The sequence below is a fragment of the Pleurodeles waltl genome, chromosome 2_1 (genome assembly GCF_031143425.1).
Source record: "Pleurodeles waltl isolate 20211129_DDA chromosome 2_1, aPleWal1.hap1.20221129, whole genome shotgun sequence".
In the NCBI taxonomy this organism is placed as follows: Eukaryota; Metazoa; Chordata; class Amphibia; order Caudata; family Salamandridae; genus Pleurodeles; species Pleurodeles waltl.
The window spans coordinates 333556254-333569897 of NC_090438.1; the positions used below are offsets into that span (position 1 = coordinate 333556254).

The 13644-nt window shown below is 41.0% G+C and overlaps 1 protein-coding gene across 1 annotated transcript in view; it reads right to left on the minus strand.

The window, feature by feature from the left end:
* Window positions 1-909: 909 nt before the first annotated feature.
* The window catches only part of TAF9B (TATA-box binding protein associated factor 9b), a 113506-nt gene continuing 100771 nt past the window's right edge, over window positions 910-13644 (minus strand). Inside the window, exons 6-7 of the mRNA XM_069212560.1 lie at window positions 8074-8184; window positions 910-1489 (exon numbers count right to left, since the gene is read on the minus strand). Of these exons, the coding sequence (XP_069068661.1) occupies window positions 1326-1489; window positions 8074-8184 (275 nt within the window). The 3' untranslated portion in view covers window positions 910-1325. The remainder of the gene's footprint in view (window positions 1490-8073; window positions 8185-13644) is intronic.

The following is a 13644-nucleotide window of genomic DNA, read 5'->3' on the forward strand; positions in this document are numbered from 1 at the left end:
GGTTGGCCTGTTCAGCGTAATTTGAAAAAGTAAAGAAACTCATGGAGGTTTGTAAGTTTCACAATGTGTTTGGGGGAGGGGAATTTCAAAGTAGCTCATTTCTGCACAAGATGTAGTTCTATCCTTTGCTTTCAGAAGATAGTTCACATCCCAAGTAGATTACAGTAAGTAAGGTAACTTTATCTTTCCACCCTTTCTAGAAGTTCACATTAGTCATTGTCATCAGTATTTTTTAGGCATGGGCAGAGAACAAATCACATGCTTGTCAACATTCATAAACTTTAATTGAAATGTTTTTCTCTATTTTTATAAGTATTTTTCACTAGGGACAAAAGAGTTTAAGGGAATGACTATGGCTTTCTTTATAAGGCTTACAAAATCTGATGGGCACAATATTATTAGTTACCAGACTATTGGAATTAGAAGTTATAATTTTTCACATAGTGCTCAACTGTCTGTTGAAAAAACTGGGAAAACTGGGAAAAAATTAATTACATTTTAATTGAACTTAACTTGTTGATACTCAGCCCCAGCCTCTGTACCACCTTTCATTCTCTCAATACTTGCTGGACAGATTGTTTCTCACAATTTTCTCCTAGGGTTAAAGCTTTGACACCAACTCATGTGGGGGGGTCCACTTCCAGAAAAAAGGGTTTTGCACTAATGTTTTAATATTAGTACCCAACGCACCACTTAATTTCCTGAAATAAAGTCTTACAGGCACTGAATATGCGAGAAAAAGAAGATAACCATTTTGTCCTTATTTTTTATTTCTCCCCTAGTTCTTTTTGCATCTCCTTTTAATATTTTACCATGGGAATTTAGAATAAAGTTGCCATCGTTCTAGTGGTAAAGTAATGACACAATGTAAATAGTCTGAATTGAAATTTTTTGTAACTGACACAAACACGAACTCAATGTTCATTTTAATTTTTAAAAAATCCAAAAAATGTACACTTTTTAGAAAAATATATATACACAACGCAAACAGAAAAACACTATTTGTCTAAGCAACATTACATGTAAGCTTACTAATACCATACGAAGGGCCATTTTCAAATTAAATTTATCAAAAGCAGATGAACAATCAAAGCTGCGCTACAAAGGGAACTGAAATGAAATTCCTCGGTTCCATCAAACAGACTTGACATGATGGCATTCTATGTGATGACAAGTGCAAACTCTAACATGATCCATTCCTTTTACCCACATACTCGACTTAAATGTTGAATAGTTATAGCTCGTGGAAACACTCTACAATGAACTGCCTGCAAACTACACATGGACAATTATATTCTTCTAAAACAAAGAGTTCAATCGCCACCTTAAAGTGCATCATAGTCTTCCTCATCTTCATGTTTTCTTTTCAGTGGATTTGATTCAGCAGTGTTCTGTGAGGATACCATGTTTGTTGTGATGAGTATGTTCTTTGACCCGATTAGTGAAGGATTAATGAGAACATTTTGAACTGTAGGGGTAGTGGTAGTTGCTGTGGTATAGAAGAAAGAACAAAAGTTGATTTAAAATGTTAAGACACACCTAATGAGTTAATAAAGCTCAATTTACAGCATATTATTTAGCATAACTACATCAAAACGCTTTTATCAACTACAGGAAAAGTGTAAGCTAGACTGAAAATACTATGAACTGAATGTTCATGATAAACACATTCATAAAATATAAAACCAAACAACTCAATTATAAACTGCAAATGATTACAAGTAAATATAATCTCCTAAATATTGCCACTGTGAAATATATTTAATGATATACCAAAAAGTTCACTAATGGAGTACACTTTTTCAGTTAACGAATTACATATGGCAAGCATTTTAATTCACAATTTCAGTTCTAGTACAAAGAAAAATCAAACATCAGCTAACTGTGGCCAAATTAAACTCCACAGGTGATCAGAGGACATGGGTCAAAATGTCCTTTAAAGGTGGGGACAGGAACAAAGATTAACTTACTCCGAATGTGAAGAATATATGTACTAAAACAGCAATATCTTGAATCCTGCACAAATTGAAATTCTTACCACTAAAAACTCCATCTTATGTAGTTGGCTTGTTTCCATCCAGTGCTGAGGCCCGCTAACAAATATGAGGTTATCTATCCTCTCATCAAATTGAGCTTAAGGAATACTTGTCATGTCACAAGTGTGGTACTAAAAGGCAATGCTGCCATGCAATCCTGTTCAAGAAGAGTAAAGCAAGATGACATGGTTGATGGTATCAAATGTCACTAACAGATCTGACAGAATAAGGGTACTGACACCGTCAGCAGCTGCCTGACAGTCAAAGAGGGTAAAACAAAGACTTTGTACCAACAGTCTCTGTATTGCTGTGTGGTTTAAAGGCAGCTGAACATTTTTTCAACTGAAAGTGTGCCTCTTTAAACAGCTTAATTTGCTGTGGTACGTTCTTAACCCTCAGGACAGTTGAACTCCATTAATTTAAAAATGGGGCCAAAATTACTACTAACATAAGAGCTTCCACTGATGTTTCTTTTGGTTACTGGGGTAACTATTTTCTAAATCAGTTACACTCAGATTTTAAGTGACATTAAGGCATACAATGCAATGAACTATGTACAACAGAAAGAAAAAACATTGGTAAAACTCAGATTACCTACTAATCTTAATACAAGTCTAGCATTTATGTTTTTTACATACTTTTTGACCATTGGTGCACCAGAATACTTTGACACCGGATTTTTGCAGGCAATTTAACTTTGTAGATGTTCCTCAAGGAACACTACATCTTAAACCCCATGCTCCCAATCAACCTCTCCTTCACTGTTCAACGTCTTTCAATGCCTCTTTTCACTAGTTACCTGTCCCCTCCCAATTGTAATAGTATTTTTGCAAAATCAACTGAGAAACCTATTATCTGCCATTTTTCAAATCCCTGTGTTAATAAAAGCAGAAGAAACAGTTCCACATGTAGGAAGGGTCTCTGGTGTGTTATAAAACTGTCAGCACTCTTATGTCTCATGTTCTAATGATTAAAAAAAAAAAAATCAAATGCAACCTGGGTTAAATGTTGAAACTCTACTTTGTTCACCGTAGGGGTGAACAAATTTGCAGAAGTAGTACCTGCTCACAATCAAACACTTCTTGGCAAATACTGGAAAATAAATCACAATAACTATCATGTGATTAAAGTGGAACAACATACAGCCTACCCCCAAAACACATGAAAATCCAAATACACAGACTACAACTGTTAAAGCTGTTAGTCTGCTATCCAATTACCCATTAGTGCGTTCCATAAAGTGTTGCAGACACCAATTACCCATTTTCACTGCTGTTTTTGCACTTTGGTTAGTGAAGGTCAACATATCCTAGTCCTGTGTTTTCTACATACTAGCGGTTTGAGGATGAACTCGTGTGAAACCAGAAAGCTGAAAACTAGACAACATTATCTCTCAAGGTTTCCTCAAAGTAACTAATCGCTGAAATAAAGCAACAGTAAATGTAAGTGGGGGGGGGGGGGGACACAGATGACTAGATTTTCATCTGTAAAGCAGGAATCAGACAAATAACATTCTAGAATGTTTATTCTTGGTCAATGGTAGAGATGCAGAACTGGATAATGGCAACTCTTTTTCTGTAAACTTCATAGCTCCTATGAAAGTAAATCTACAGAAAATTACATATGTTACATTCACCGATATTTTCTGGACAGAAAGATGAATACTATTTGTAGTGTCTCCAAAAGCTACCCAGAGGCAACACCTAAGCCTTGGCTTAGGAGTATTTTTCTTTGAATATCGACCATCCATCACTTTGTAATAAAAAGATCCAATGGATAGAAATCGGGTATGAAGGAAGCCTGTTAATTTTCTAAACGGATTCACAAACCTACATCTAGTGATAGGAGTTATCAGTGCCAATGTGAAATGTGGATGACATAAAACGCAAGTTGATTATAGGGTAGTGCTTTCAAGTAGTTTGTGTGGGCGATCATTCACAAAACAAAGGAAAAAATATATCACACCTGTGACCAAAACTGTTTCCACATGCATGTGGGTGCCTATTGCAAGGGACAGATACGGCTAAAAAAAAAAAGCAAACATCTGAAGGTGGCAGTAGAGGATTTGAAGGGAAATGCAAGATGAAATTAGTATTGGAGCCCAGTGTTTAACAGCACCCAGAAAACCTACCAATTCCAAAGGTTTTTTGAAAATTAGAGGACTAGAGGGAAGCATGGGTGGTGCAAATAGCTTTGAACCCACTAGGTTTACTCACCAAGACTATCTTGCAAACAGAAATACACAACTTCATCACAGCAGCAGACCTACTGTCGAGGAAGGTACAAAACTCTGATGTCCATGTGAAGTGAATGAGATTTTCGCATGGCCACAGTTTTGGCCAGTTCCTTTCTGGTGCCAAAGGTCACTGTTTCCAGTCCAGGGAAGACCTGGCCTGGCAGTTCGGGCTGGACTGTTCCCATGGGGAACAGGGTCAAGACTGATTTGCATATGGCTGGGTCCAAACTGGAATGGCATGGGCAGCAAAAAAAACAATGGATTTAGGCCCAGATCTCTGTACTGGGGGTGAATGTTTGACATTGTTCAGCATTCCGTCCATCACTTGTTCTTTTTGCATTTCTCGCCAAAGGTCACCCACACACCTGGGATGCTGTTTTCCTTCAAGACAAACATGGGCACAGGGGATGTTTGGACATTTGCCATTACCATAGTATCTGAAGTTTCTTCAAGTACATGCAAGGAAAGGAAAATTTTACTTATCAAGTAAACATCTGTTTGTGGAATGTAGTGCTCTATATTCACATGCTCTGCATACTTCTGCCATTTAGTGTTGGGTCCGAAAGTAAGCAAGTTGTTTTTCTTTGAATGGCTTTTGAATCACGAGGTGTAGTGACTCCTCCTCTTGCTGGTAATGTGCATGTTCATCAACTTCATTGTTAGATTGTTTTCCCGCAGGCGGGTAAGAATAGATTGCAGTGTAAGAGTAAAGATAGAGATGTCCATGCAAATGCATATCTAATGTTAAATAGACTGCAATGGCCACAGGTGTCCAGGGAGGAGGGTGGGGACCTGTGAATCTACAGCACTACATGCCACAAATAGATGCTTACTGGATAAGCAACATTTCCCATTTGACGGCATGTGTGACTGTAGATACACATGCTCTGCCAAAGATTGTACAGCAGTGACCTCCAAAAGTGGTGGCTAACAAGTGGGTGTTGCAGAAGTTTGGAAAAGTGTACGTAGCACTGCCTGCCCTACGTTAGCTTGTTTGTGTGCAAAGACATCCACACAATAATGCTTGGTGAAGGTGTGTGGTGTGGACCACATAGCTGCCTTACATATGTCAGCTATGGGAATATTTCCTAAAAAGGCCATAGTTGCTCCTTTTTTACGAGTGGGGTGCGCTCTACGAGGAACACGTAATGGTCTTGTAGTGTTTGCATAGCATGTCTGGATGCATTTCACAATCCATCTGGCTATGCTGGCTTTAGATATAGGGATGCCATTGTGTGGTGGTGAAAAGGCAACAAAACTTGTGTATTCGTTCTGAAGATTTTAGTTCTATCAATGTGGAAAGTAAACGCTCTCTTGAGATTTAGAGTGTGAAGAGCTCTTTCAACAACACAGTCATGCTGTGGGGGAAAAGACTGCCAATTCAATGGATTGGTTGAGGTGAATATAACCTACAAAAAGCCTTCATAATCCGTTCCCTAGAACACACAGTACTCTCCACAGTCTACTCAATGGGCCGTAACAGCTACACTTGATTAAAGGGCAACTACAGCTCTTTCAAGCCCTTGAGAGAGTAGACCCTTGTCCAACTCCGAGACCAAATTAAAATCATAAAATCAATCTGGTTTCTGCCTCCGACTTGAAACAGAAATGGCACTAACCAATGTCTGGGATGCCTTGCTATTAATAGCAGATCAATTATCTTCTGCCCTGATCTCTTCACTAATTTCAATAGGGTGTACTGCACACCATCCATATCACGTCCAAACATTAGCACGTGTCTCGAACCAGTCCCTAAAATCCTTTAATTAATTTCCTACAGAAAGCACTCAGGGAACATGTTCCCATCCAGAGCATTTCATCAGGAATACATATCATAACCAATGCTCTTCATATTTACATCAGCCTACTCATGGACATCCTCAAGAATATTACTGTTCATGTTCACTCTTCTGCAGACACCATGCAAATCTACCTGGACGTCCCAAGACAATGACTAATTTACAAATGCACTGTAAAGTATCAAATCAATCAAACAAAATACCTTGAAGCTCAATGGCTCCAAACAGATTTGGGCAGGCTGAGGAAACAACCAAGTTACACAATTAAATTAAACAGATATGCCTACTTGCACTTTCCTTAAGAGACAAATGCTTACACATGAAAAAAACAAACATGTAGAAACACAGAGATCATTAGTGGTGATTTCTCACTTGTGTCTGTGCAACCTGCTTCACTCTGAGCCACCTATATCCATGTGGTATGTCTATTGGCCAGGTGCAATAAGACAGGTAAACAATGTGCACCCTGAGGGTAGGCCTCAGTCTCAAAATGAAGATCTGAGGCAAGCAACTATGTCACAGGATGAAGGCAGCCAGATGACACACACAATGCAACTTTACTGTAGTGCAAGGACATTAATTGCCCAACCATTACAAAAGACGCACTATGTAGGTGGGCTGAGATTTACTGCAGTAACAGCTGGAGGTTAGTGAATTACTAGTTCTCTCTGCTAACCGAAAATAAAATAAAAAAGACACTTTTTTCAAGCTATGCCTTAAAGGTTGTGACTTAAATATAACCATTGTCAAACCCTTTAAGCCATACCTTGAAGAAAGTAAATAAAAGCCATTGATGAACGGGGAGCTCTTCTCAGAATTCAAAATCTTGGAAAGCCTCCAATGTTTTACCTGCAGAATAAATAGAACCAATACCAATTTTCATACTCATTCTGCTCTACCAAAGTCAATGTCCTGGTGGTGCCTACTGGTAAATGCAAAATCAGAGCAGGCAGGTACATCTCCGTCACAAGCCAATGCTTCCGTAATGATGTCCCTTTTGAACACCCATTACCATATGAGCTCCGGCGCAAAATTTAACACTCCTATCCTAAATTACACTTGCATGCTTAATAAGAAGTGTTGTTTGACTCATATCCTTTAATAAATTTGAGTTATGTTAAAATAAAACTCCTCTGAGGCGCTTGCTATGAGCCCTGAGGTTAAAAGGTACTGCACAGTGTAAAAGAAGTAGTTTACCATGAGGATCTCAGGACTACAATATTGTTACAGTTTAAATTGGATAGCCGGGGGGAAGGATGTCTCTCCACAAAGCCCTGGTGCCATTTATACTTCTGGGTGGCAGTCACCAACAGGTTAGAGTGTAGAAGGTAAAGGTTCTACATCCTGCCAGCAGATGGAAAATAATGTCTGATAACCAAAGGCTAAGGACCACACTCTCCTTGAGGGTTTTGAGATGGCACGGATCTGTCACAATTCAGAATAGTGGCAGCTGAGTGCAGAGGCAGACATAGGTGAAACACTACAATGGCAGCTGAAAACAACATCTAGGGATTTGGACACAACCCAAAGTGCAAGCTGAGAACTGGAGCCAACCAGCTGGACTGTATCTGCGAGTAGAGATGGGGAGGGGTAGAGGGGGTGAAGCACAGAAAGTGAAGAGATAGCACTAAGGATTTTGCAGGATCCCAGTTTGCAGCAGACCCTACAACAGGACCCCATGTTAGATGACTGACAAATAGTGTAAGCACAAGCGAGGGCCATAGTGTTGTCAACAGTAGCCCATAAATATGTGTTACAGTGAATGTGTTGGTCCTGTTTACACCACAGTGATGTCGCCCAGGGAAGCAGAGGGTGAGGAAAAGAAGGGAAAGCTTATTTCTTTACCCCAAGGTTACGTAAGGAAAAGAAGACATTGTACCAGCAGCAGGGGAATGCTAAGAAATTGTTTGTGATACTTCAATAGAAGAAGAGCAAATCCTGGCAGCATTTCAGGATCTTCAACATACTGTAGATGGTAATGCAAAAAGGTGCTGATCTTTACCTGATTTGATTGACGTTTGAGAGGAAGGAATCTGCACAGTGAATCTTTGACTTGTTAGTGGCACGGGGTTCCCAACTTTTGTTGAAACTGACACAGACTGTGCAGGAGTACCTAGAAACAATGCACAACAACAAGATGAAAAATTATAGTTTGTTTTTAGCAATAGTTCCTAATGGTCTTACATAGTCTCTAAATGGCAACCTTTCAGAAGACAAAAAAAAAAACATCTCAATGGTTTACTAATAATGTGGAATGAAACTATCCCTTTACAGTTAGGAGTACAGTTAAAACAATGTATACAACAATATAGGGAGACTTGTTTAGTGCCAATATGACCAGAGTGAATAACAAAATTATGACTGGTATTGCTGTGTATGCTTGTCTTGACAATGCTAGGTCCGATAAAAACAAATCAGATTATAACAGTGAAATCTGAGCTGCAGAGCTGACACACTCTGGTGGATCATCACCTGTATTCAATAACCAATATCTTGCAGAAGGGCTGCAACCTATCAGAAGCTTGAAGGCATTCATCGGAGCATTAAAATCTTAAGTGTCAGCTGTGGCTATGCAACATTTCTGGACATCCCCTTCTTTGTCTGTAATGGGGAAAAACACCAGACAGCATTTGATCTTTGAACGTTAGTTCTGGGAGCTCAATTCTATATACCGCTTTTAAGGTGTTCTTTCTTTTTCTTTTTTTTATAAATCTAGATTCATATAAAAAAAAGGTTTGTTTTATGTTCCACTGCTGACCCCAAGCCTTGAAATACAACCCATTTTCTAACTCTAAAAATTATTTTTTGACCACTGTTAAAACTCATTTTTGAACTCTATGTCCACTGTTTGGACCAAACTGTGGCATCGTTTTTAGCCTTCTTCCCTCTAGTTAAAATAACTATACTCATTTTCTTTACAGCATTATTTACAGTTTTCTATGGGGAATTGCATTTTTGCCATGCTATGCTATTCAGCATTTAACTGTGAACGCCTATATGCCTGCAGTTCCTCACGGACTGAGACTGTTTCACACTGCCTCTGAATGAGTCACCGAAGGACTGACAGCGAGAAACTATAGTAAGAAGCTAGATGTGCCCCAATAGGCCTCCACGTTTTTTGTGCTGGAATATTTTCTTCTCTTTCCCACTGTCATTTCTTGACTGTTCTCGCCTTCCCATCCCTCACCCAGGCAAACAGGTCTCCTGAGTTTCTGCCTCTCATTCGGCTATCAGCAATTCCTTTCAGTATAGTTTGTTACCCCAGTAGGATCCATGTTGTTTATCTGTTCTAAGAAGTACATATTTGTCTGTGAAGTGTAGGAAAGGCTCCAGGGTCAAAAAGGCCTGTATCGCACTGACTCTTCTGAGTCAGTGAGATAAAGTCCTTTGAGAGCGAGTAGTATAGCAACCTTCCACGTGAGGAACTTCAGGTTAGTGTTGGGAATTGGTTCGAAACGGGATTTCGTCAATTGTGAGAGGACCAAGTTGAGATGCCATTTCAGGGGGAAGCTCTGAAGAGCCCTTTCATGAATTAGTTAACGAGTCTTGTGGAAAAGGGAGATGTAGTCTGTGTAGAACATCTGTACCTTGAAATTATGGCAAGGTGAACCTTAATTGATGTATGAACAAGGCCTGACTTGACTAGTGACAGAAGATCAGGTATAATCTGTTTTGGACAGTCTTCAAACGGGTGCAAGTTACTCTGTTGACACCAGGAACAGAAACTTTTCCACTTTAGTCTGTAAGTTTTGTTCGCACTCTCTGCTCTTGCTTTGGATAATATGTCTCTGCATTCCTGAGTGATGTTTAAGTTTCAAAACTCATAGAAGTCAGGAGCGAGTGGAGAGAGGATGGTTCAGGGTATAAAACGGTGTGTTTTGTGTGCCTACTTGTGTCCCCCCTCAGTGCTCTACAAACCCCCCCCGGTCTGCCCCCTGAGGACACAGGTACTTACCTGCTGGCAGACTGGAACCGGAGCACCCCTATTCTCCATAGGCACCTATGTGTTTTGGGCACCTCTTTGACCTCTGCACCTGACTGGCCCTGAGCTACTGTTGTGGTAAGTTTGGGATTGCCTTGAACCCCCAACGGTGGGCTGCCTATGCCCCAAACTTGAGACTTTTAAGTGTTTTACTTACCTTCAAAACTAACCTTTACTTACCTCCCCCAGGAACTGCTCATTTTTGCAGTGTGTCCACTTTAAAAATAGCTTATTGCCATTTTTACAAAGACTGTATGTGATATTGCTTTCATTCAAAGTTCCTAAAGTATCTAAGTGAAGTACCTTACATTTAAAGTGTTAATTGTAAATCTTGAACCTGTGGTTCTTAAAATAAACTAAGAAAAGATATGTTTCAATATAAAAACCTATTGGCCTGGAGTAAGTCTTTGAGTGTGTGTTCCTCATTTATTGCCTGTGTGTGTACAACAAATGCTTAACACTACCCTTTGATAAGCCTACTGCTCGACCACACTACCACAAAATAGAGCATTAGAATTAGCTACTTTTGCCACTATCTTACCTCTAAGGGGAACCCTTGGACTCTGTGCACACTATTTCTCACTTTGAAATAGTACATACTTCCTACAGTAGGCAATACCTAAAATTGGTATGGCCTGAAGAGGACAGCATAGTGATGTTAATAGTCTTCTGAACGTAGTTTTAGATAGTTAATCATTGTTAAAGATACAGATTATAAATACACATGCAGACGAACAGAGGAGTAGAGTACTATTAAGAGGACTGTGTAGTAAAGGAGTGAAATGTGGAAAGGTGTTTTAGAATCTGCATAGACTTAAGAGAAATGGAGAAAGACATGGAAACAACTAAGAAGCTACTGAGTAAAGAATCTGTCCACAACAGCTACAACACTATATGTTCTCATTACCATGATCAGTACTTCCTACTTTGAGCTGACGAAGCAGCGTTCTATTCAAGAGCAACATGCAGGGTTGGTGTCTTGCAAAGATCCAAGCTGGTGGCATGCTAGAGGACACCCGATAGCCTGGGAGCATCTGCAACAGACTGTGGCATCAGCGGGACAGAGCAACCACAGTCAAGAGGGATTGAGATACCCTGTGTGCCACTGAGCTGGGGAGTGGAGGTCATCCCGGTGGTTGGTTAGCAGTACAGCCGACCTACATGCTTAAGAGGGCTCTCCACTCTCTCTGTCTCTCCGTCTGCTGCCGCAAGTGACCAGTGGCTTGATTACCAGTCCATGAGTGGAGAACCCACCACATGAGGGTGTGGATTTCCCTGGGGAGAGGTGAAATCTATGTATATTACCTCAGCATACCATTGCATGACTGAATCAACTACAACCAGCAGGTCCTCTCTGGGACACTGAGGGTACTCTTTACCAGTTTGATTGGTCCTCTGTGCTATTGCAGTGCAATCTGGCCCTTCGTCTTTCTACCCCACAGCGGACTGTATCAATGGTGACAGAGAACTACTATTGTGGCAGACAGAATCCTGCATGTGGGAGCTGCTCTTTCCTCTTCACTTGCGGAAGGCCGATGCCCACCTCCAAAAACCTGCGACTCATGCTCCTCCACTGTGGGTGTAAAGGAGGTGGCAGAAGAGGCAGGAGATAAGACCTATGATACTACCAGTGATACTGCCACAGGGGCCTGCGGAGGCCCTGTACCCATCCAATATCCCCCCCCACTCTCGTGGGATTTCATTTAGACATAGCAGTTTGGGTTCCTCCTGACAATGCTCACCAACATGGCAGAGGGACTCACTTTTGATGATGAAGAGATGACAGCAATTTTGTCAGCACCATCGCTTCTTGGCGATACAGCACTTTCAAAAAGCCTGTCCCAACTAGGGGACTTGGATACACGAGTAGAACTTAAACGGACACAGGTGAAGACGATTCTACACAGGGCCGTTCTAACAGATTACTTACGTAGTAACACGGCACCCAACAGTCTCATTGTTTCTAATGAGCCACGTATCTTCCTAGAGGACCTAGAATTCAGAAAAGACTGGGCTCTGATTGCATGGAAATGCACTGAGACTGACTTATACTGATAATTAAAACAGCGACCAGATTGTCTGAAGCACTTTTGATACAGATAAAAACTAGTGAGAACAATCTAAAAACAGGCGTAAGCATCCTCTCCTTTAAGAAAAAGCTGGAAGAAACTAATAAGAATATGAATGAATATAGGGAATTTCTCACCCAGCAAAAAACCTCTAAATTCCAGAAAGACCTGAAACGGTTCTCACAAGAGGAAGTGTACCCATACACCAATCCTGAATATGTGTCAAAATCAGGTCCGGTAATTCCTCCAATAGGAATACCAGCTCGGACACTGACAGTGACTCGCCAGTTCAGACACGACAGCACCGCGGCCAATACCAGGGGAGATGGAATTATCCACCTACGATGCCCCCCCTACCCCACATCCCATCAACCAACAATGGGGCTGGCCAGCTCAATATGGACCCCCAACTAACTTTCAACTCCCCCCTCCCCCCACCCCTTTTCCCAAAACTCAGCACAATGGTCTTTCCCTGACCAGCCTCCCCCTTTTTTAGACAGAGGCCAAGGGAGGGGAAAGGGAAAAAGGAAAGGGGTACATTGGAAACCAAGAGACGAACCACCCGAGGCTCAACTGGAGAGCACCCCGGGAACAAACAAAACATAGCAACCTATGAGATAACTGTGAATTTAAGCAAAGAACTATTGACTACCTTGAGTCTAAGGCACTAAACAAATGCCTCAATTTTGTCCTACCCCCAAAATAGACCTCTTCAAGATCAGAACCAAAATTGCCGAGTTGTTCCGCAAAATCCGCCTCAAAACGTTTTCCCTTGAAGGAAATTTTGTTGAACCAGATCGCAACACAGGCCTGCGTCCTAAATCCACCATTTGTCCTACTACTGGACAAATGCCTCCCGAAGTATTAGCCTTCGAGAAATCTGTGTCCCGCAAAATCAACAGGCTTGCAGGATCTGTGAATGACACATTTCACAACATGAGCTCAGACGAACTAGCAGCATTGAAACGTCTAACTTCAGACCACTCCATTATCATAAAACCACCCGACAAAGGTGGGGCAACGGTAATTCTACCATTGACAATGTACAAAGAAGAGCGCCAGCGCCTACTAGACAACGCACAACATTACAAACGTCTATCTCGAAATCCTACCCCAGACATCCAGGAAGCAATTTCCTTCCTAGTGAATAGAGGAATCTATAACGACTGGCTGACCAGACATGAAGCAGCATTTCTGACACAATCCAATCCCAAGATACCTTACTTCTACATTCTTCCTAAAATACACAAAGGGAAGATCCCCCCCTCCCGATAGGCCTATTGTGTCTGGGACTGGCTCTATTCTTGAACCATTGTCCCAGTTTTGCGATTTCTTCCTTCAACCATTAGTGAAGCAGATCCCCACTTACCTGAAAGACACTACAGATGCCATGGTTCTCCTAGACTCAATGCCCTTTGACAAAAACGCTGAACTCCTGTTCACATTGGATGTCGAATCACTCTACACCAACATCCCACAGGAAGCAACTCTAAGGGTCATATGCAAGCTTCTGGAAGCTAAC